At 40.5% G+C, this 22728-nt stretch overlaps 2 protein-coding genes across 6 annotated transcripts in view; one reads left to right on the plus strand and one right to left on the minus strand.

Moving 5' to 3' along the window:
* The window catches only part of HACD3 (3-hydroxyacyl-CoA dehydratase 3), a 40222-nt gene extending 19442 nt beyond the window's left edge, over positions 1-20780 (plus strand). The window contains exons 4-11 of the mRNA XM_025472446.3: positions 1385-1549; positions 2768-2819; positions 5086-5196; positions 11716-11843; positions 13484-13596; positions 15252-15358; positions 15985-16116; positions 19090-20780. Of these exons, the coding sequence (XP_025328231.1) occupies positions 1385-1549; positions 2768-2819; positions 5086-5196; positions 11716-11843; positions 13484-13596; positions 15252-15358; positions 15985-16116; positions 19090-19166 (885 nt within the window). The 3' untranslated portion in view covers positions 19167-20780. The remainder of the gene's footprint in view (positions 1-1384; positions 1550-2767; positions 2820-5085; positions 5197-11715; positions 11844-13483; positions 13597-15251; positions 15359-15984; positions 16117-19089) is intronic.
* A 420-nt stretch (positions 20781-21200) lies between these two features.
* The window catches only part of INTS14 (integrator complex subunit 14), a 35563-nt gene continuing 34035 nt past the window's right edge, over positions 21201-22728 (minus strand). For all 5 annotated transcript variants that reach the window (XM_025472442.3, XM_035708649.2, XM_025472443.3 and 2 more), the window contains one exon: positions 21201-22094. In XM_025472442.3, coding sequence (XP_025328227.2) covers positions 21843-22094 — 252 coding nt within the window. In that variant the 3' untranslated portion in view covers positions 21201-21842. The remainder of the gene's footprint in view (positions 22095-22728) is intronic.

A 22728-nucleotide genomic window follows, 5' to 3' on the forward strand; every position in this document is an offset into this window, starting at 1 on the left:
GGGGAAAAAGGATAAAAACCAAAGGAGAATATAGTCCTTTGGTTGGGGACTGAGTCTCGATTTTAGCTGCAGAGGAGTGGGAAAGCCAGAAAGCCTCAGGTGAATCTGGGCTCTGCCTTTCTTAGCAGTGTGAACAAGTCTCTTCACTTTTGTGAGTTAGTTCCCTCATGTTTTATTTATTTATTTTTTTAAAAATTTTTTTATTTATTTATGATACTCACAGAGAAAGAGAGAGAGAGAGAGAGAGGCAGAATCATAGGCAGAGGGAGAAGCAGGCTCCATGCACCGAGCCCGACGTGGGATTTGATCCCGGGTCTCCAGGATCGCGCCCTGGGCCAAAGGCAGGCGCTAAACCACTGCGCCACCCAGGGATCCCTCCCTCATGTTTTAAATGAAGGGTTGGACTAAGAAATCCTTAGGGTCCTTTCTAGCTCTGATATTTTCTGATGTTAGTGAAGACAGAGGAGTATGACACTCTTGGAGCAGAGTTACGTGAGGTAGGTAAAGCCCACGCTGGGGGCTTACTTTCATGTGCCTTTGCTTCGGGGGCAGTGGAAATCAGAACAGGTGGAAGCAGAAAGGAATGAGGGAAGTATAAATGACGTTTCCTTTCTCTCAGAGCTCAAGGGAAGCTTCTCTGACAGGAGAAGAGAGAATCTAATAGAAGGTGTATTTCAGTTTCTGGAATTACACTCTTATCTTTGGGGGCTCGAGCAGATTGATCTCTCCGTGCAGATTTTTGTTTTCGCTGGTTTAATAGTCAGCAGTGGTTTAAGGGGTCGAGAACCTGTCGTGGGTCTTGCTTTAGAGGCAAAGGAAGAGGCCCTTTATATATATATATATATATATATATATATATATATTTTATAGAAATATAAATTCTTTAGCCTCCAAGAATTTGAGTTTAGTTGGGAGGACACCCTAGGCTGACCCTTGTGTTAGAGTTGTAATGATCCAGCAAGTTCCAGCCTTGAATAGACTTTCCTAAAGGGTTCACCAATGCCAGGGACTGTTGACCATTTGAATTCAGTCGTCTTCATGGGAAGGACATTTGACAAGCAAGATGCCCTGGAAGAGTGAGTGGATATCGTGCGTTGCGTGATGCAGACCTGGCCGGAGGTGCATCTAGTTTCCTCTAGGATAACACAACTGTATGCCTTTCTTACTCTGATTTCCTTCTGTGTCATTCCCTGGAGGAATCAGAGACAGTGCCATTCTTACCAGTTCTTTGCTGTACCAGCCCTTGGTCTGGATGTTCTGAGAACAGAGAATGATGGAGGGGAGCCTTCCTTCTGTGGAGCCACATGGGCTTGGTGCAGTTGCAGGGGGAGGAGTCGGGGATGGGAAGGTGGGGGCATTCTCACATTCTCATGTTCTCTTCTAGCCGGTTTACAAACTGACCCAGAGGCAGGTAAACATCACAGTACAGAAGAAGGTGAGTCAGTGGTGGGAGAGACTCACTAAGCAGGAGAAGCGCCCACTCTTTTTGGCTCCTGATTTTGATCGCTGGCTGGACGAGTCTGATGCAGAAATGGAGCTCAGAGCCAAGGTCAGTAAGGACCCCAAGGAACCCAAGTGATTGGGATGTTATTTGGGCCACCTCAGATACCTATCTGGGTCTGATAGAATAGGGACAAAGTTACAAATTCAGTTAAAGACCTGGAAACATGGTTTTATAGAAGTACTGGTAATATGTTTTGTAGACTGTCCCTCAACTGGGATTGTTGAATATGTTTCTCATGATCAGAGAGGGTAATGGGATTTTGGGGAGGAGGACCACAGAGGTTTCATTCCTATTGTGTTCTCTTCCATTTATTTATTCAATCATTTATTTATATCCATATGGACTGATGAATATTTATTTTATAGTTTGAGTTATAACCCCATACTGTGTTATTTATTTTGTTGTTCATGATGTTCTAGCTTTGGCCATTGGACGCTGTTCCCATTAGTTCTTGTGTCCTTTTTGACAAAGTTCCGTCATTGTGAGGCTTTTGAGGGGAGGGGGGCTTTTTGGGGGGACATCCTTAATTTCCAGCACTATAAGCTGCCCCAGGCTTATCTTGTGTATTCCCAGCTCCAGCCGTAGAGTCAGTCTTTCTTCAAGAAGCTGTTCTTTTTATTTGCGAATAGTAGTGGAAGCCAAGATCTGGGCTCTAGCTGTTGCTTCTAGACCCTCTCAGGTGACAGCATGAAGAACTGTATGTGTGCAGACTGGCCCATACATATACCTATACCTATAAATACAAATATTTTTATACGTATGTATAAACATACCTATATATAAACATGCCTATACCTATAAATATTTCTATATGTATTCATCTGTATTTATATTGACTTGATGTGAGTTCTTACTGATGTTGAGACATGATTTTAGCTTCCAGAAAAATACTAAAAATCTAGAATTGTTAAAACAGTGATCTATTTCCTGCCCTAAAACTCTATTTTGTTTCTATGACTGTGACAAACCTTCTAGGGGTCTTTTCCGGCTCCAATATTCTAAGACTATCCACTTTGTAGTTTGGAAGCCAGCTGATTGGTTTAATTCTGTGAGCATTGGAGGATGGGCATGCTGTGGTGCTACTGTTACCCAGTAAGTCAGGCTTTTTGGCACCATGAACTAGGACGTTTGCCCCAGTGAAGCATGAACACGATTGGAGGAGGTGGCTTTGAGGGTGTCAGGTCACCTATCTAGCATGTGGACTTTTGCAGGCATCTGAGAATTCTAACCTGTATTCTTGGAAAACTTCTGTCCAAATTCTAGGAAGAAGAACGCCTAAATAAACTAAGAATTGAAAGCCAAGGCTCCCCTGAAAGTAAGTTGCTCCTGGTGCTGTGGTTGTTACCAGTTAACTAATGATAGAAATGGGGGTATGGATGTGGTAGGAGAGCTAATACTGTGTACATGAGGTATGAGGAATCCTTAATGTCCAGTGCTTATGCTGTGCATACCCACATCAGAAGCCTCCCTTTTACTGTTTCCCTTCTGTTTGGAGTCTAACATCATTTGAGTGCACCAAAGCTGGTAGAGCAGAATGGAAGAACCATAGTCTCCCGGACTGGCCTAATGTCAGGTGGCAGCAGGCCCTGCAGGTCCTGCATAACATGGAAATACCATGTAGATCCAAGGCCACACTTTTTCCAGCTTGGTGGTGTTCTCCCAGTTGGGATCTTAAGGGCTGTTTCACAGATAAGTTGGGTTGTCAACCTCAAAAAATCTATTCCTGTTTCTCTATGTCCGATCACTTATAAGCAAGAAGCTCTGCACGTGTATTGTCCTCTGGGTGATACAGAGTAAATGCAGCAGCTCTCCATTAACCTCCTGCTGTGTGGAAGCATGGTCGCCAGCCCTTGAGGGGTGGAGCCAATGAATTCATCAGAGCACCTGTTCTCTAAGAGCTTCCATTCCGGGGAGAGGACCATGAAACTCTGTATAAAATGCATGCTGAAAAGCAAAATAAAAGGCTTCCTTTTGTCCATATGTTTTCAAGTTTTAGTGGCACTTCTGTGGCATGCTGTAGGTAAGGAAGGGGAAAGTTTTAGAGTAGTTGTTTTCAAACTATGTCCCCTGGTCCCCAGGGGTTCCCAGGATGCTTAGGAGGGATAGCCAAGCAAGCAGGTCCACTTCAACCAGAATAGCTCTGCTTTTGTGTTTTATGTGTTAAGTTCTGAATAAAGTTTGTTTTGAAAAGGAGGCTTCATTGCTTTAGAAAAAGATTTGAACAACTACTCATTTAGAGGAATATTCCTTTAGAAAAACAAAGGAGGGCAGAAGATTAGTGGAGGTAAAGAATAAAGATTTGAGATTAAAATTAATTTTGAGCTTGAAAATTATTTGAAATTTATGTTAATTTTAGGGGAATTGAGAAGGATACACTTTAAAACCATGTAAAAATGGTTACATAGGGATTTTTGGAATGTTAGATAATGCTTTCACTGTTTTATCTAAATTCATGATGTTTCCTGATAAAATAAGTTCTTTAGGATGGCGAAGAAAAAGCCTTAGTTAAAGTGCTGTGAAAAGTCTGACTCTTGGGTCCTTATTACTAGATTGCTTTTGATGGAGCACACTATTGAGTGTGGTCATTTGAGTATCAGCCGAGGGGTTATGTGCAAAGTGTCTGTAGCCTAGGAATAAATACGTAGCAGCAAGTTCTGAACTCCATAGCTCTTCTCTTGAGAATTATCCTTATCTTTGCCCCACTCCCTGGACTCCACTATGATTCTAAGCTCCTTACTTCTTCCTTAATTCTGTAATTGGCTGTGTCTTCACGAGCCTTAGGCTGCAGAGCAAATTAACGTTCCTTATCCTTCTGCCTCTCAATCTGTACTTTGCCTTCTTTGGTCATATCCTCATTCTCCCCGTCTTCCAAAGCCCAGAGCAGGCACCTTGCCATCTCCACTGACCTGCCTGCTTCCCACTTCCCTGGCTCAATATCATTTTCTCACCTTAAGGGTTTCACAAGACAGCTACCTGTTCCTCTCTATCTTGTATTATGGCTTTCAGATTGTAAGTTCTTTGAAGGGACATCAAGTCTTAACATCTTTGAATCCCAGGGGTACCCCTCAGGACCTCTCACGTTGTAGGTGTGTAGTTGATGCTTGGTTGAATGCGTATGTGATCAAATGCCAGAATTCTTTTCTTGTTCTATTTCTGTTTCTCTGAGTTAGTTTGCCATACGTGAACTTAAAAAAAATTGCAAGAACAATTAAACTAGTTTATATGAAAATGACAAGAGCAGGAGCTAAGTGTAGCTCTATTTGCCTTCTTCATTGCTTCCTAAGATGGTCTTGCTTTGCCAGAAGTAGTTTTTCTTTTTTCTCCTTGGATTTATTATGTCTGTACATTCAAGCCATGAGGAGAAGGACTGGTAAAGATGTACCTTGGAATGCAGTGTCTATGACTTTATGACTTTCTCTTTGGGTTTAGGAGTGCAGGCTGGTGCAGATCTGGCCAGGTATCTGTTTGGGAGCTCAGGGCACCCAGTGCAAGAGAGGGGTGCAGTCATCCAGGTCTGCCCCACACTCTGCTCCTGCTGCAGCTCTGCTTGTAATAGTTTCTTATCTTGCTTTGCTTTTCAGCTCTTACAAGCTTGAAGAAAGGATACCTGTTCATGTATAACCTCGTGCAGTTCTTGGGATTCTCCTGGATCTTTGTCAACATGACCGTGCGGTTCTTTATTTTGGGAAAAGGCAAGCACAAAATTTCAACACAAACTTTCCTTTTGCCAGTAGTTTAGCCTACTATCCACTGAAGGTATCAATAATACTCTACCTTTGATATTAATAATAACCCCCCCACGTTTGTGTGGCAACTTCCGTGTCTCTGATTTCCCTTGGCCTTGTGAAACAAGCTGACTGGAGATTGTGTCCACTTAGCAAGTGAGGGAACAGGCTAAGAAATTGCCCCCATTAATACAGCTGACCAGAGGTGCCTCTTGGGCTGCGTTCCTTTCTCTGTTCATGACATGGCAGTTCATTTATAACCAAATAAACTTATATGGTATTTCTGGTGCCAAAGTTAATGCAAGTCCAAAAGGGATCTCAAAAAACAAAAACAAAAAGGATCTCACCCTTTGGGAACCTAAGTAGATTCTCAAAGGGGCTATTCCAAAAACGAATGAAAAGACTATCATGATGATATTCATTCTTGACACATTAACTTGTATGGTTTTTTAAAAATTAACTTGTACATTTAACAGAAATTCGGGCAAAAAGTAAATGACAATGGAAAATTTTTGAGAATGTGATCTAAAGTATTCTGAAATTGTATTGTGAACAACAAATAGGTAATAAAATTTGGAGTAGGAAAGGGTAATGGGAGAGCACTTTCTGTCTGATATGAAAGAATGATAATTAAAATGATGTAGCATGAATATAAGAAGAGAATAACCAATAGAGCAGATAAGATAGTCCAAAAATAGCTCTTATATTTTATATATATATATAAAATGTAAATAAATATATATGTACATTATATATATATATATATATCAGTTATATGTATGATATAAAAGGAATCATGAATCAGTGGAAATGGAAATAGCCAATACATTTTTATTGGGTGGGAATTCTTTTTTTTTTTTTTTTTAAGTATTTATTTATTCATTCGTGAGCCACAGAGAGAGACAGAGACACAGGCCGAGGGAGAAGTAGGCTCCATGCAGGGAGACCGACGTGGGACTCAATCCTGGGTCTCCAGGATCACGCCCTGGGCTGAAGGTGGCGCCAAACCGCTGAGCCACCTGGGCTGCCCTTGGGTGGGAATTCTAATAATGTTTCCAGGAAAAATTGGTTAGGTTTGGGTGCATGAGGGAGGCAAGGAATCTGACTCTTTTCCTCACATTGTATACAAAAATAAATTCCCCTAGAGGATTTAAGAGTCTGTGTCAAAGATTTAAAACATAACAGAAGATCGAATAAATGTTTATAAAAATTTTATGTGGGGGCAGCCCAGGTGGGTCAGTGGTTTAGTGCCGCCTTCAGCCCAGGGCGTTATCCTGGAGACCCAAGATCGAGTCCCACGGCAGGCTCCCTGCATGGGGCCTGCTTCTCCCTCTGCCTGTGTCTCTCTCATGAATAAATAAATAAAATCTTAAAAAAAAAAAATCTCATGTGGAAGGTTAGGGCTTTTTTTTTTTTCTTAAGATTTTGTTTATTTATTCATGAGAGAGACACAGGCAGAGGGAGAAGCAGGCTCCCCACAGGGAGCTCAATGTGGAACTCGATCCTGGACTTCAGGATCACGCCCTGAGCTGAAGGCAGATGCTCAACCACTGAGCCACCCAGGTGTCCCAGAAGGTTATTACTTTCTAAGGTAAAAAAGGAGAAATCATAAAGAATAGGTTAATATATTTGACTACATAAAATATCTAAGTTCCTATATATCTAAAAATACCTCAGCTAAGATAACACAAAGATTAAAAGTATATTGAGGTTAGTAGCATGGGGATGAGGGTTGGTAGAAAATTGCAACAAATACTAACAAAGGTTGATTACCTGTAAAGAGTTTGTTACAAATTGATTTAAAATGTATAGACTCTATGGAATAGATAAACAGAAGTCAGGTGCAGGCAGTTCCCAAGAGGGAAACTCTTTAATATACAGAAAAATGTTTAACTCAATAATGACAAAGGAAATAAAAATCAGATTTTTCTTTGTCAGTTTTGCAAAGTTAAAGCAGTACCTAACTCAAGAGGACATATGCTAAAATAGACACTCTGGTGGTCACTGGGAGGGTATAGAAGTACAATGACTCTTTTGGAAAATCATTTGGCAAAGCGTTTCAAGACACTGAACTGTTCGTCACTGATATCCTTGAAACTATAGTAACTGAAACTACAAAAAAAAAAGCTTTTTAAAAAACATACACATTTTGGCATTACTTATATTAGTGACAAGTTAGAAACTACCTAGATGCCCATCAGTGAGGGATTACTTTAGCATATTCGCTCAGTGGAATGTTGTGAAGCAGATATAAAGTACTTAAAGAGTTCATATAACATGGAGAAATACGATAGGCTAAAAAATAATATATCAATTTGTTCTTCCATTTTCATCATATCATATAAAAAGGGGGAAAAAACTGAACCAATACATGTAAAAAGAGTGAAAAGAATTCATCATTCGAAAATGGTTTGGATGTGGGTAATTTAGAAATTTGTCCATATTTTGTACAAGAAATAGGAAAAATAGAAGTATAATTGAAAATACAAGCTCTGTTTAAAAAAAGAAAAATGTCCTATAGTCTATTTTATCTTTAGTCCTAAATTTTCCCATCTGAGGTTTGTAGTAAGTGAATTGTCGGTAGCTCTAGAGTCATTTCAAAGAAGTACATGTCATTTGTCCAGCCTTCTTAATGGCCTAGAATTCTGCAAAGCACCAGTGGCAGGCTAGTGAAGAACTTCTCAAATGCCTAGTGTCTTATCGTCACGTGTGACCAAAGGTCTACAGATGAGATACTTAAGAAGGCAAGTCTCCAACCTGTGGTTCTTATTACTATGGATTGATCACAAGTTCCATGGAATGAAAGGGACACGCAAATACCTGATAATTTCATTTAACGTTGTTAGATTGATTCTCCGTGTACCTGTGCAAGCCTGCAGGCCATTAGGTGATCTAGTCCCAAAGCTCCTAAGTTATCTGGGTCATGTGTTTAAGCTGCTTGGATTTGTAATTTCTATTTTGGCTCTCAGCCCCTTACTAAACCACCTTCTGGAATGGAGCTGCTGGTTTAATTCTTCCCTTACCCGTCCTCAGAAGACGTGATAAGGACCTGGCACCTGGTGCCTTGCACCCAGTTTGCCATTTGCGGTTTTTCCCTTTTGAATGAAGGATGTTGGTAAATGGCAAATTCCACACATAGACTTCGTTTTTCATGTAAACATGTACTTGCTAAACTTGTTGCTGAGGAAACACTAGCAAACTCTTGGGCTTGTCTAGAAACTCTTGTTTGAGCTTACCTAGGTCTCTCTTAAGGAATACTAAGAGCCCAGGCACTCTAATTTTATTTTTTAAAAAGATTGTTCCTGAGGCACCTGAGTGGCTCAGTGGTTGAGCATCTGCCTTTGGCTCAAGGCATAATCCCAGGGTCCTAGGATCCAGTCCTGCATCAGGCTCCCCGCAGGGAGCCTGTACCTCCCTTTCCCTCTACCTATGTCTCTGCCTCTCCCTCTGTGTCTCTCATGAGTAGATAGATAAGATTTTTAAAAAATTAAATTTAAAAAAATTTTCCAATTATAAAAATGTGTTAAAAATACAATGTGTTAATTACAGAAAAATCAGAAAACAAAGACTTAAATAACACTCTACTGTAATCCCATCTATGAGAGCAACAGATCCTTGGCACCTTCGTGTATATGCTTCCAACCCACAAAGCTTTCTCAGGAGCAAGGAACAATTCCTGATATGGAATTGTGAGATTAAATGGGAGATCGTTTTTAAGGATTTCCATGTATACTGTCCAGACAGTATACTGTATTATACTACCACATTATAGTATCTCTCCTCCCATTAACGTGAGTGCCTTTTACTGCTTAAAACAGTTTTTTTGTTTTCAAATTATAAAAGTAAACATGGTGATTTAAGCTAATTTGGAAAGAGGGGGAAACCAGAGTAGAGGTGTGGGGGGAGAGAAGAGGAGGTAAATAAGCCGTTGTCCATCACTATTAATATAGCCATACATTTCCTTTTAGTTTTTCTCCTGCAGTTAGAAATTATTATTATTATTATTATTATTATTATTATTATTATTAAAGATTTTATTTATTTATTCATGAGAGACACAGAGAGAGAGAGAGAGAGAGAGAGAGGCAGAGACACTGGCAGAGGGAGAAGCAGGCTCCATGCAGGAAGCCCAATGCGGGACTTGATCCCACGTCTCCAGGATCACACCCTGGGCCGAAGGCAGCGCTAAACCACTGAGCCACCCCGACTGACTTTTTTTTTTTTTTAAGATTTAGAAATTATAATCCTACTGTGTGTGTCCACAATTTTCTGTCTGGTTTTAAAAGCAAAATTATAAGCATTTTGTTAATAAAATTCTTTGTAATTATCATTTGAGAAATTCAGCATCTATGCCTGAATTGAGACAGGGATGTAAACTCCTAGCAAAGCCACGAGATCTAATTTTTGTTCAGCACATGCCAAATCTTTAGTCACAGCTTTGTGTTTTCCCAACGGGAGGTCTTCATTTTTCAAAGATTTATCTGAGGAGAAATGCCACCTTAATGTGAATCCCCTTAAAATGGACACCAGAATTTCATTGGAAATGTTGACAAAAAGATTTGGTTGGGATTTTATCTTGAAATGGGAGATTTAAAATTGAGAGAATAAGTTGTTTTTGTCTTATATGTAGCAAAATCTAAGTTGCCGTTGTAATTTTACGTTAATTCTTCCAAAGAAAAGAATTCATCTAATTCTGAACTAAATTACTGTTGGAATTTTTCTGTCAAAATTATATGATAACACTATAAACCGTTCTTCATTTCGCATTTGACTTTGTAGCAGGATAGTAGAGCAGATCAGTTTTGCAAAAATATTTAGAGGGCTTCTTTAAGTTTTTTTTGCAAGGGCCTTTTTTATTCAACTGATGTTTAAACCAGATCTTCTGGGGACTCCTACAAATGTCATCTTTGTTGGTCACTGGCCTAACTGTGCCAGGTCCTTGGGGCCAGTCCTTGTATTTCATAGGCAGGGAGCCAAGAACCCTAAACCTCGTGCACGGTGAAGGCAGGCCAAAAGATTGTCCTGCCTGCAATATCAATAGTACCTTGGTTGAGAAACATGGCAAGAAGAATGTAGGAGTGCAGGGTGCCAAGTAAGGATCAGTATGAAAAGTAAAGGATTTTATTTTATGGTCCGCTCACAGCTGATACTGCAATCACTGATGGTCCTATAAGCAATAATTGTCATTTAAAATCATTACATAATATTCCATGAAGTAGCTCTACTGTAGTTTACTCCAACTTTCTATATGCTTAGGTATTCAGACAAACACTACTTTAATATACTTGGGAAAAATGCTTCGGAGAAAGACTTTGTGCCTCAGAAACTTTTGTGGATTTTTTTTTTTCATTTTAGATTTTGTAGTTAGGATAGATTCTTAAAATAAGAGTTATTAAGATGAAATATGTAAAATGCAAATAAAGTTTTTGAAAGTTTTATTCACTACTTTTGGACCTCTGCGTTTATTTATGATTGTACAATTTTGAGATTTTCATAGGCTAGATTGCATTCAGTATATGTGCTATAATTTAATTTTGAATCCAGTGAGATAATGGATCTGACCAGACTAATCTCCGGCCTGTTACATTGGCTTTTCAGCTTATAGTAACTGAAGGAAGTCTAGGTATGCTTTTATTTATTTATTTATTTATTTATTTATTTATTTATTTATTTATTTATTTATTTTTTAAGATTTTATTTATTTATTCATGAGAGACACACAGAGAGAGAGAGAGAGAGAGAGAGGGCAGAGACACAGGCAGAGGGAGAAGCAGGCTCCATGCAGGGAGCATGACGCGGGACTCGATCCCGGGTCTCCAGGATCACGCCCTGGGCTGAAGGCAGCGCTAAACTGCTGAGCCACTGGGGCTGCCCTTTCCTTGCCTTTTATTTATTTATTTTTTTAATTTTTATTTATTTATGATAGTCACACAGAGAGAGAGAGAGGCAGAGACACAGGCAGAGGGAGAAGCAGGCTCCATGCACCGGGAGCCCGATGTGGGATTCGATCCCGGGTCTCCAGGATCGTGCCCTGGGCCAAAGGCAGGCGCCAAACTGCTGCGCCACCCAGGGATCCCTTTTTATTTATTTATTTATTTTTAATTTTTTAATTTCCTTGCCTTTTAAAATGAGAAGGACATACAGGGTTTATGTGTTAACTTTCTAATAACTAGTAGAGTTCACTATTCATGACCTCACAGGCTTGTTCCCACCGGCTTAGTTTGGAGAGTAAACTTGAGTCTGACTGGCTGTTTATTATACTTATCTTTAAATTCCTTTCATGCAAGGAGTTATCTAGTTTGAGAAATAATTCTGTTGGAATTAGCTACTTGACTTACCCTTTATTTTTGTTTTGGGTTTCTTTCTTTTTTTTTTTACTTACCCTTTTAAAAAAATATTTTATTTAAATTCAACTTGCCAACATATAGTATAACAGCCAGTGGTCATCCCATCGTGACTTACCCTTAATGTATCTTTGTCCCATAGAGTCCTTCTATGACACATTCCATACCTTGGCCGACATGATGTATTTCTGCCAGATGCTGTCAGTTGTGGAAACTATCAATGCAGCAATTGGCGTCACTAAGTCACCAGTGATCCCTTGTCTTATCCAGGTACTGAACAGTTGACCTCAGATTTCAGTGTTTAGTAGGTATGCTGTAATTAGCTGGGAAGTCTCAATGCATAAAAATCTCTCTTTGCACAGAAGTAGCATGGTTTTCTCTGAACAAGGAGGAAAACTCAAAGCCCAGGGATATTTTCCAAAGTAGACTTTTACCATTTCCAGTCTGGTTGGTTTGTTTATAACATCTTAAAATCACAAAGTTATAAAAAGGCTTTAAGATGAGGGGAACCTGATTCTCAAGCAGAAGCAGAAAAACTTACCCACAATCTTTTCAGGTAGAGATGTGCTTGGTCTGCTCCCAGCTTGAGTAGGTGAAGGCATTGCAATCCTAGGAGCTCTTTGCACTTTGGGCTTTCTTCCATAGATGCAGGGGACTCTTTTGACTGATATGGGGATTCCCCCCTCCCTCAATACATCTGTATTTTCTAGTATTTGGAAGATTGCTATCAGGAACAGGGCATCAAAGTCTTTTAACTTCCTTGCCCTATTTCCTCACCATGAGATTATATACTATTAAATCCCACCTACCCAGACTCAGGGGGAAACAGGTGATTGCTGGTTAGTCTCTTCTGGAGTATTCTTTCTATAGTTCTACCCTTCTCTGGTACATCAGCTCTGGCATTCTGATAGTATCAATGGCATGGGTAAAGGGTGATTGTAACCCTTGTTACTCCTGGGTTCTCTGTTCTTGGATAGAGAGGCTGTTTTGTTCAGTCTAAAAAATCAAAGAGGATAAGCGAGTGACCCGCTCATGTGGAATAGTATTTTTTGTAGATCAAAGGGTAGTGCAGGTAAGCATGAGGCTAGAATTTCTAGGGTGGAGTGGAAGGGAGGGGTTCGGTATCATCACAGCGCACGGCTCTGGGGAGTGCCATTCATGTAGAATGCAGCGTGAGCCGAGCCTCCTGGTGTTGGACAGCACCATACGTGCCAACATGGATGCGTCTTGGAAGCATAACAACAGTAAGAAACAAGTCACAGAATAATACGATCTATTTCAGAAAGTTTAAAAACAGAGTGAAAAAAACCAGGCAAGAGTGAAACAGGATACTATTTAGAACTACGTACATAAGCAGTAAACCTATAAAGGGAAGCAATGGAATGGTTAACACGAGATAGTAGTTACTTAGGGGTGACTGCCACACTGGTAACGCTCTGGATCTAAACTTGGGGTCTGCAGACACAAGTGGGCTTCTGGCAGCGTTCTTTAAACTGCATCTGAATGTGTGTGAGCATTTTTGAAAATACGCTATTTGTGATGATATATTTACACATATACACAGTCTATTCAGAAAGACTGCTTTGGGTACTTTAACTTGCTCCAAAACTGGAGCAGAAGCTTAACTAGCTGAGCTCAGCCTTTTTCTTTCCTTTTTAAAAAGATTTTGTTGCTTTTTAATTTTTTAAGTAATCTCTACCCGCCCCCCCCCCCCCCCCCAGTGTGGGGCTTGAATTTCACGACCCTGAGATCAGGAGTTGCCTGCTCCACCGACTGAGCCAGCTAGGCAGCCCTCAGTTTTTTTCTATTTACCTTGAATTTAGAGGCACTAGGTTTTAGATAATGCATTTATATAGTTTTTGTAGAATATATATTTAAACTTTTTCCTCTCTTGTGGATTCTTTTAATAGCTTCTTGGAAGAAATTTCATTTTGTTTATCATCTTTGGCACCATGGAAGAAATGCAAAACAAAGCTGTGGTTTTCTTTGTGTTTTATTCGTGGAGTGCAGTTGAAGTTTTCAGGTGGGTAGAAATGCCAGCTTGGTAGTTTGAATGCTTCTCCCTCTTCTGGAGCAGCTCTTTTCTGGAGGGAGTTTTATTTGGAGTCTCATTTGGTTTGAGATTAAGGTTCCATGAGTGGAGAGCTCTAGCTGCCATCTGTGTGCTCTGCAAAGATGAGGCATTTTTTTTGTTTTGTTTTGTTTCTAAAGATTTTATTTGAGAGAAGAGAGGGGCCACAAGGAGGGGGAGGCGGCAGGGAGAGGGAGAAGGAGGCTCCCCACAGAGCAGGGAGTCTGATGTGGGGCTTGATCTCAGGACCCCAGGATTATGACCTGAGCTGAACGCAGATACCTAACCGACTGAGCCACCCAGGCGACTGAGCCATGTTTTTTTTGTTGTTGTTTTTGGTTTTTTTTGTTTTTTTTTTAAAGCAGTCATTAGATCATAGATGGTACCAGCCTGGGCACTGGCGAGCAGAGGGAGGGAGTCAAGAGATGCAGAGAAGGGAAAGACCCATCTTACCATCTTACCCTTCAGGATCTTGCTGTTTTGTTGGAAAGAGGGCTCATCCACATGGGAAAATTTTGAAAGGGGAAGAAATGTGGAGGGAGTAGGCAGGTTGGATGGAACCAGTGAAGACCAGCCTACTAGAAGAATGATGGAAATATATCTTTTACTACAAGATTACTGAAGTTTGAATCAACCCCTTATCTGAATCTGCCATTCTCAGTCGTCAGTAGGAGAAATATCTTTAACAACAACAATGAAAATATTAAAAGTAGAGGTATTTTTCTCTACCCGACCATACATAGTCCATTTCTTTTTTGGTCAGGTGGAGCAAGGGTTTTGCAGACTGACTCCTCAGCTCTGGGTTTGGAGATATTTTGGCAAAGTTAATAGTTGAGAGGGAGAAGAGGCGGGAGCAGCCCTAGATTGTGTCTTAACTGTGCTCTGAATAGTATCCCGTATACCCTCTAATCTACTAATACAGAGGTGAAAGAGATTATAAAAACTTAATATTAACTCTGGGAAGAAAAATTTCTTTTTTGTTATCTCTTTTTTAAAAAGAGTGTATCTACTTCTAGGTTAGGAGTCTTTTGTATACTTTAATTTTGAATTTTTTTTGTTTTATTTTTAAGTGGGAGAAGGGCAGAGTTCTGGAGAAGAGAGAGAATCTTTTTTTTTTTTTTTTTTTTTTGAGGAGAGAGAATCTTAAGCAGACTCCACACTCAATCTCATGACCCTGAGATCATAACCTGAGCTAAAATCAAGAGTGACACTTAACCAACTGAGCTACCCAAGGGCCCCATATACTTTGATGGCATTCCTTTATCCAGAGATAAATTATCAAGGTGTCTGTCATCCTTACCTACTTAGAACATAAATCAGAACTTAAAAAGCAAAGAGCTTTTGAACATTCATTCCATATACTGAACTATTCCAAAGACGGTTCCTTTACGACCTAAACTTAGTCTGCCATCAAAGAGAGTTCACATCCACTGAAAATTGGGAGAAGAGTGTGATGGGAGTTTGTGAGTAGACAGCCCAGGACTATAATTCTGTTCTGAAGAAGCCGTGTGTGGCTCATTGTGAAATTAGTCTTCTTGAATGATGCTCTAGGGTTGCATTGAGGACCTGAAGTAGCTTTTCACATCTGAATTCCTTATTTTCAATAGGTACCCCTTCTACATGCTTTCCTGCATTGACATGGATTGGAAGGTGCTCACATGGCTTCGTTACACTGTGTGGATCCCCCTGTATCCTCTAGGATGTTTGGCAGAAGGTACTTTCTGTTCAGCACTAGGTTTTATAAGCTTGGTTCCAAAGGATAGCTGAGCTGATAGGCCAAAGCTTTCTTCCTTCCTCTGCCAGCCTTAGTCGGATATACGGGTGTTAGACTTTTTAAGAATTTCTTTCTTGTGGCTTCCTTCCATAAAACTCCTGGTACCCGGACTATTCCAGGGAAATAGCTCATTTTTGTAAGGTTTGGAAGCTGGGTGTTCATGTATTGCATGCTTCCTATTTATATGGTATTTAGAGTTTTCCAAAGCAGGTTCTCACAATGACTTCATTTTATTCTAACAAACACCTAGTGAGTGAGGCAGGTAGGGATTTTTCTCTCCCATTTTATAGAATAGAAAACCATAAGCTCAGTGCTATCAAAATGGATGTTCCAAAAAAAAAAACCAAACAAACAAACAAAATGGATGTTCCTCCTTCATATTGTCAGCTTGGAGGCTCATCTTTTGTAAAAACTAGGGAGAGAAATGAAACAGGTACCAAGAGGGAGGAAGCATTTTCAGCACAGCTGGAACCGAAACTGGGGTGGGGTGGGGGGGTTAGAAGCTTCTCTCACTAGATGGTACTGTATCTCATTTGCTTCTGACAAGTTCTTGTTTCTGCTTTCAGCTGTCTCAGTGATCCAGTCAATTCCAGTATTCAACGAAACAGGAAGATTCAGTTTCACATTGCCATATCCGGTGAAAATCAAAGTTAGATTTTCCTTTTTTCTTCAGATTTATCTTATAATATTATTTTTAGGTAAGTATTGGCTTTTCCCTGTTACTTCTTAGAGGATAGAGTTAAATGACTCAAAGTTTTCAAAGCCTTTAGTAGGCTTGTTATTTCCAGAAGAGTAGTATAGAGTTAAAAATATTATTTTATAAAACAGGGATCCCTGGGTGGCGCAGCGGTTTGGCGCCTGCCTTTGGCCCAGGGCGCGATCCTGGAGACCCGGGATCGAATCCCACATCGGGCTCCCGGTGCATGGAGCCTGCTTCTCCCTCTGCCTGTTGTGTCTCTGCCTCTCTCTCTCTCTTGTATGACTATCATAAATAAAAAAAAAAAAAAAAATGTTTATAAAACAAACCCATGAGGAGAATATGCTATATAGTTCTTCCAAATCACCAGTGGGTGAGTTTATATTCTTGGCATGCTCTCAGTCACTGGGAATGTACCATATCTCATGTTTAAAACAATGTAAGAAGCTCTTTAGAAGTAGACTAAGAAGCATATTTTAATTTTACTAATTTTATGACACATTGCTTATCCAGAGTGTTCAGAGGTTATTGTATAATACCACTGGCAGCAAAGAAGGAAGAAGGCAGCCAAGGCCTCTGAGCAGCCAAGATATGTCATAAAGCTTCCATCTAATAATAAGGCCCCCCCTGCTGCTCATGTAAAACCTGCTTATATGTTAAGTTTCTTTGATATAAAATCTCAGATCTTTGCCTTAATTCCTAAAAACTAAGAACTAAAAGAAGTAAACCTAATTATTGCAAATATGAGAAATTTAAAAGCCTTCCTGACCAGAAGGACTGTTTTAGATGAAGTTCTAATGCATTTAATATAATTTACATATTTCTCTCTGTTTTAGTTCATAGAAATCTTAAGGTGGCCCTAATTAAGTAGGACTGTCTGGTCTTCTAGCAACAGGCTATGACAACAGATAGTATGTTAGTTATCTACTGCTGTGGTAACAAATTACCCCAAAACTTAGCAGCTGAACACTGACAATGTTCAGTGACAACAGCCGACAATGAACACTTATTATCGCATATGGCTTCTGAGGGTCAGAAAGCAGCCTAGCTGGGTGGCTTAGAGTCCCTCTGAGGTCTCTGTCAGGGGCTGCGGTTTCTGCAGTCTTGACTGGGATTGGAAGATCTGCTCCAGCTCACTCATAGAACTGTGAACAGGAGGCTTCAGTTTCTTGCCACAGTACTTCTCCATGTGGCTGCTTGGGACATGGCTTCCCACAGAGCAAGTGGTTTGAGGGCCAGAAGCCACACTCTTCATTTTTTGCCTTTAAAAAAAAATTTATTTTTTTAATAGAAATATATTTGACATAAAATTGTGTAAATTTAAGGTATACGTGTTGATTTGGTTCATCGATATATTGTAATGATTACCATTGTAGACACGATTTGCACCTTTATCAGGTCCATACTGCCTTCTATCCCCTCATCTCAGAAGTGACATACCACCGCTTTTGCCATATACTGTTGGTTACACAGTCCTACCTGGTACAGTATGGGAGGGGATACACAAGGGTAGGAGATACAGGAGGTAGGATCACTGGGGACCATCTGGGAGGCTAGCTGCCCCAGTGAGAGGAAGACCATGAAAAGTATATCCAAGAAACTCAGTGGTCTTGATCATTTAGGACTGGGGGACAAGAGACCCACACCCTTAGGAGCCCCTTAGGGTACCAGCACATGGCAAAGCACAAGTTACATTATGGGTATAGACCATCTGCCAAAGGTTGGTTGGTTGGTTATTTCTTTCTTTCTTTCTTTATTTGCTAAAGGTGAAATTTTATTCAATTTCTCCTTCTTTTCTATTTCAGAAAGGGTGTAATTTATTTCAGAAAGATTTCTAACCAGAAAATGTTAAAATGTTTGGCTCTTGAAGGGAGTATGCTTCAGTTTGGAAAATGCACTTACTAAAAGAGTTCTTTACCTCTACTACTGGATAAAGCTAGTGTTACTGCAACTAGGCTCCATGAGGTGTGCATACTGAACGTGTTCAAGAGGAATAAGTATTGGAAGGACCCTTGAAATATTTTACTAGAAAAGTTAGGGTAATATTTTAATGTGCATTAACCCTAGTGCCTTTTCTTCATTTTGTACACTCCAGTTTACAAGGTTTTATATTCATATTGCTTTTGACCACAATGTAGTTTTTCTTATTCTTTAGAATGAAATAAATTTCAAATTTGTGTAATTTAGAAGTACACTCAGTTACATTAGCATATAGATTAAAGTGCTTTTGTAAACATAACATTCATTCTCTCGTTAGTAAGCCTGTAAATTAGGTGTTGTTAACCTTCTTGTACAATGAGGAAACTGAGGTGGGGCTAAGCCACAGAACTTGTTAGTGGTCAAGTAGGATTAAAAGTTTTTTCTGACTCTGAAATCCTGCGATTTTCTAATTTACTTCCTAGAAAAGTGTTTCATACCTTTAAGACTGTTGCTTAATACAGGTTATTGTGTAGCCTTGAATCAAAAATTGGGTTTTTTATTCAGATTTCTATATTTCATTTAATGTAAATCTTAACCTTGAAAGAAAGAACAAAGGAAAACTAAACTCTTATTAATGAGATGTTTAGGAGTGAAGTATACTGATGTCTGTAGCTTACAGTGAAATACATCAAAAATGAGATGGCGATGGGTAGGCGATAAAGTGAATATAATAAAAAGTTAAAGTTGTAGATCTAAGTGTTGGTTTACTGTACACTATGATTGAAAATTTTCATATTAGAATACGGGAGAAGAGGAAATAGTAAACCCACTGGGGACAAAGTGAGTGGTCTCTAGTGCACTGACGATAACTTGTTCAGAGTTAACAATTCCCGAGCACCCTGCAGTAGTAAGCACGGTGCTGTGGGGATAAGGATAAGCAGCCATCTGGAGATAGTCCCTGCCCCAGAAGCTTCTGGTTATAAACATAGACCAAGATGCCCTCAGTCTTTTCCCTTGGTCCCTCATTGTCTTTTTTTTCTTTTTTCTTTTTCAGGGTTGTACATCAATTTCCGTCACCTTTACAAACAGCGCAGGCGGCGCTTTGGACAAAAAAAGAAAAAGATCCACTGAAAAGAGAGATTTAGATGATTTCTTGCCAGTTTGAGCCTAATCTATAATTCTTACAGTTTTACCTTCTTGTACTGATGTAAAAGTTTTTTTAAAGTTAAATGATTAAATTCTCAGTGAGGCTATATATATATATATATATATATATATTACCCTTTTCTCCAGTAACATTCCTGAATATCTGTATTATCTTAGTGTAATACTTGCATGACATGGATTCCTGATACCTGAGGACAGGTTTGTTCTTGTGTGTTCCATTAATGACAGCAAAAGACTCACTCAGCCCTACCCCCATGTACTCCTTGTCCTGTCGCTCTCACATGGGCCAGAGATCTTTCTTCAGTGCCCTCACCCTACCAGGTACTGGCCATTCTCATAGCTGGGATTTGTTCATTTCAGCGGTTGCTTGTGATAAAAACAAGCACTGTTGCCTGTGAAAGTGATTCAGGCAGGACCTTACACATTCTGTACCCAAGAGGTGACTTGTGAAGTGGGGTGGCCTTGATTTTTTTTTTTTTTTTAAAATCAAGTTTGACTTAGGCACTGATAAAACATTTCTGAGTCTGAGTGGGGCCAGAGAACACAGATTACTCCTGATCATCTTTTGGCTTCTAACACCACCTGATAGGACAGGGCTTACCTGTGTGCACACTGAGGAGGCACAGAATGGGGAGAAACCAGTCAGAACCTTGGAACACCATGATCACCTACTTCATTCCGAGCTAAGTCAGAACTATTTTCAACACTAACGATGGAACACTAGTTTAGAAAACCGTGAGATTCTAAGAGTTCCAAACCCAAGTGTGCTACAGGGTGTCCGAAGGGTCCACCTGGTAGGTAGTAACAGCTGCTGGCAGTGCAGCCTGTAGCAACCTGGGAGCGGATGAAACACACCTACAAGACAGTCGTGAAACAGCTTTCTTCCTTCCTCTGCCTTGGCTGAGTCCATTTACTTGTATACCTGTCAGAGTGACGGGCGGAACGGACCCCAAAAACACCTGCCTTTGTTCTGTTGTTTCACTCTTCTCTCAGAGAGTGAAATCAGAGTAAGAACTCTGGCTGGAGGAGCTTAACAAAGCTTCCTGGCGGGAAACCCACCAACAGAGAAACTGAGAGAAAGATCACATTGTAAAGTTTGGCCATTGTCAAAAACATTGTTTGCTCTACTACATTCCAAGTAAAATATGTGTTAGAAGTGATGCTTGTATAAAAGAATTTAAGAGCACGAGAGCTTTCTGTTCTGTATTCCTATTGTCCTTGGGGGAAAGGAGACTCCGTGAGTTGTGCTCTTTCTCTGGGCCCGACATGGGAATGTGGGTTTGACCTAAAAACATCTAACTAGCACAGGTTGGCTGGTTTTGTTGTTTTTTTTTTAACAAGTTCATTGCACTGACTGGGTATTTTGCATGTCTGTAACTTCTGTCAACATTTGTTTGTGTTAACTTCTGATGTTCTTTCAACTGACTTTGTTTACTTGGCCAGATCAGCTTTGCAGCACATGCTGCATCTTTGTGGCAGAGTCCTGTACTCTTAGTGATTGTTCTAAACTTCTTTATTGCTGTCTGAGAAAGCAAAAGATTGTGTATTTCTATTAAACATTTACAATCAAAATCCTAATAGCCTGTGTTTACAGATCATTTAGTCTGAGAGGTTGTCAAGCTGTCAATGAGAAAGTCCTTTGTTCAGACAAAATAGTAGATAGCCTGGTGAAATGTTGAACTCAGCATGTTAAAGGGTTGCTTGGGTTGAGGCCTGCAGGAGTGATCCCTCAGGAAATCCAGAGTGATCTGAAAAGCACTGATGACAGAACACTCGGAGAAGTTATGTGACTTGCCAACGTTACGAAGCTAGCTAATGGATTGGTACCGTTTCCACTTGGGTGGAACCTGGCGTAGGCAGAGACCTAACCAGAAACAGGGATGTCCGCATAGAACCCAAGGAACTCAGGATTTACGAATCTGGCCACTTAGGAAGCTGAAATTACATTCAGATGCTAGGACAGGCTGAAAGGCAAGGACCCATTAGTTTCCCAGGGAATCTGTTTTATAGAAAATGACGTATTTTATTTTCATCAAAAAACAGAACAAAACTTGAAGCAACAGGAATCATTTTACACATTCCTGGTTGCTGTTGAAAAGTCTGTATGTCAAGACATACCAAAAGCACCAAAGGGTTATTACCATCAAGGTTTTGCCCGAGTTCTAAGGTTCTGAAACTTAATAGTGTTGGGCTTGTACTTAGCAAATCCCAGACGATTTGGGCTGCTCATTCCAAGGACAGAAGTGGGAAAATATCCAAATGGTTGGGAGAGAGAGTGAGAAGAGCCTTTCAGGAAGCCAGAGAACCCTCGCTGATTAGGTTTCCTGAGAAGTGGGGAGAGCTCTGTGCTCAGCAGTCTTTTAAGTTTCTCAGGAGATGTGCTCATCATGAGAGCAACAGTAGATTTCTGGGCTTAAAGACTCAGCCCCAGAAAGCGTAGGTCAAAGCCCAAGCAGCCAACCACCCTTCAGAACCCTCCTCAGGTTCGAGCAGTCACTGAAACTCAGAAGCCAGTACTTCTGAGGCAGCCTCAGAGGGTCTTTAGGTGGTTCTTACAGAGGTGAACGAATTGGAAAGTTTTTACCCCCAAGTCATTTTCACCTGTCATGAAAAAAAGAAGGCAGGTTCCCATAGTCAGCGTCACATCCTTTCAGCGCTGCTCCCAGAGAAGTCTGTGTGCAACGGTGTGATGTTGTGCTCATAGCCGGCATACTCGGAGGTGCCAGTACTGGCCAGCTTGAGCTGCTGCGCGGCATGGGTCAGCTGGAATGCGGCGTCTGGGTGCGCTGTGTCGGGCAGCAGCGTGCACTCCCTTTCCAACATGTCAGCCACCCCTTTTAGCAGATCCAGGAAACCAAATGCCAGGGCAGCCTTTCGTAAACGGTTTAGCTCCTGAAACAAGATCGAAAACCCCCACCAATGTTTACGAAATGCATTTTCCTTATCACATACTTACCAAGTGCTCTCAACTCAGTAAGTTTTTCTGGATCCCCTAACTTAAGTGAGCATTTTTATAGGAGAACAAATGCTTGTAGAGATGCCAGTAACAAGAGAGTGTGATGACATGATGGGAGTTCCTCTACAGGTGATCAGAAAGCTGGCTGGCTCAGACACAGGTGGTCATCACCAGCTGATAAGCACTTACACCAAACACGAGACACTTTGCACACATTTCATTCACTCATAACTCTCAAGTGAATGACTTTTCCTGTTACTCAGCCATGGAAAAGGCTAGTCCCAAACCTCAGGGGCTCTGAACCCTCTAACCTCCTTCCTGACTGGGCCTTAGGCCAAACAACAATGAACATGTTTGGTGGAGGTTCTGAAAGATTCAAGAAGTCTGACCTGAAAGATTTCACAAAAAGAAGGGTCGGGTAGTGGATGGAAACTGAAATTCAAAAAGCCCCGTCAACCACTTAGCAGCAGTGCAATCTAGGCCAATTGTGTAGCCTCTCCAGGTCTTAGTGGTCTCATGCACAAAGCAAGAAGGGATGGCCTCCTCCTCGTCCTCTGTAGGGGCTGACGC

Source organism: Canis lupus, chromosome 30, assembly GCF_003254725.2.
Source record: "Canis lupus dingo isolate Sandy chromosome 30, ASM325472v2, whole genome shotgun sequence".
Classification (NCBI taxonomy): Eukaryota; Metazoa; Chordata; class Mammalia; order Carnivora; family Canidae; genus Canis; species Canis lupus.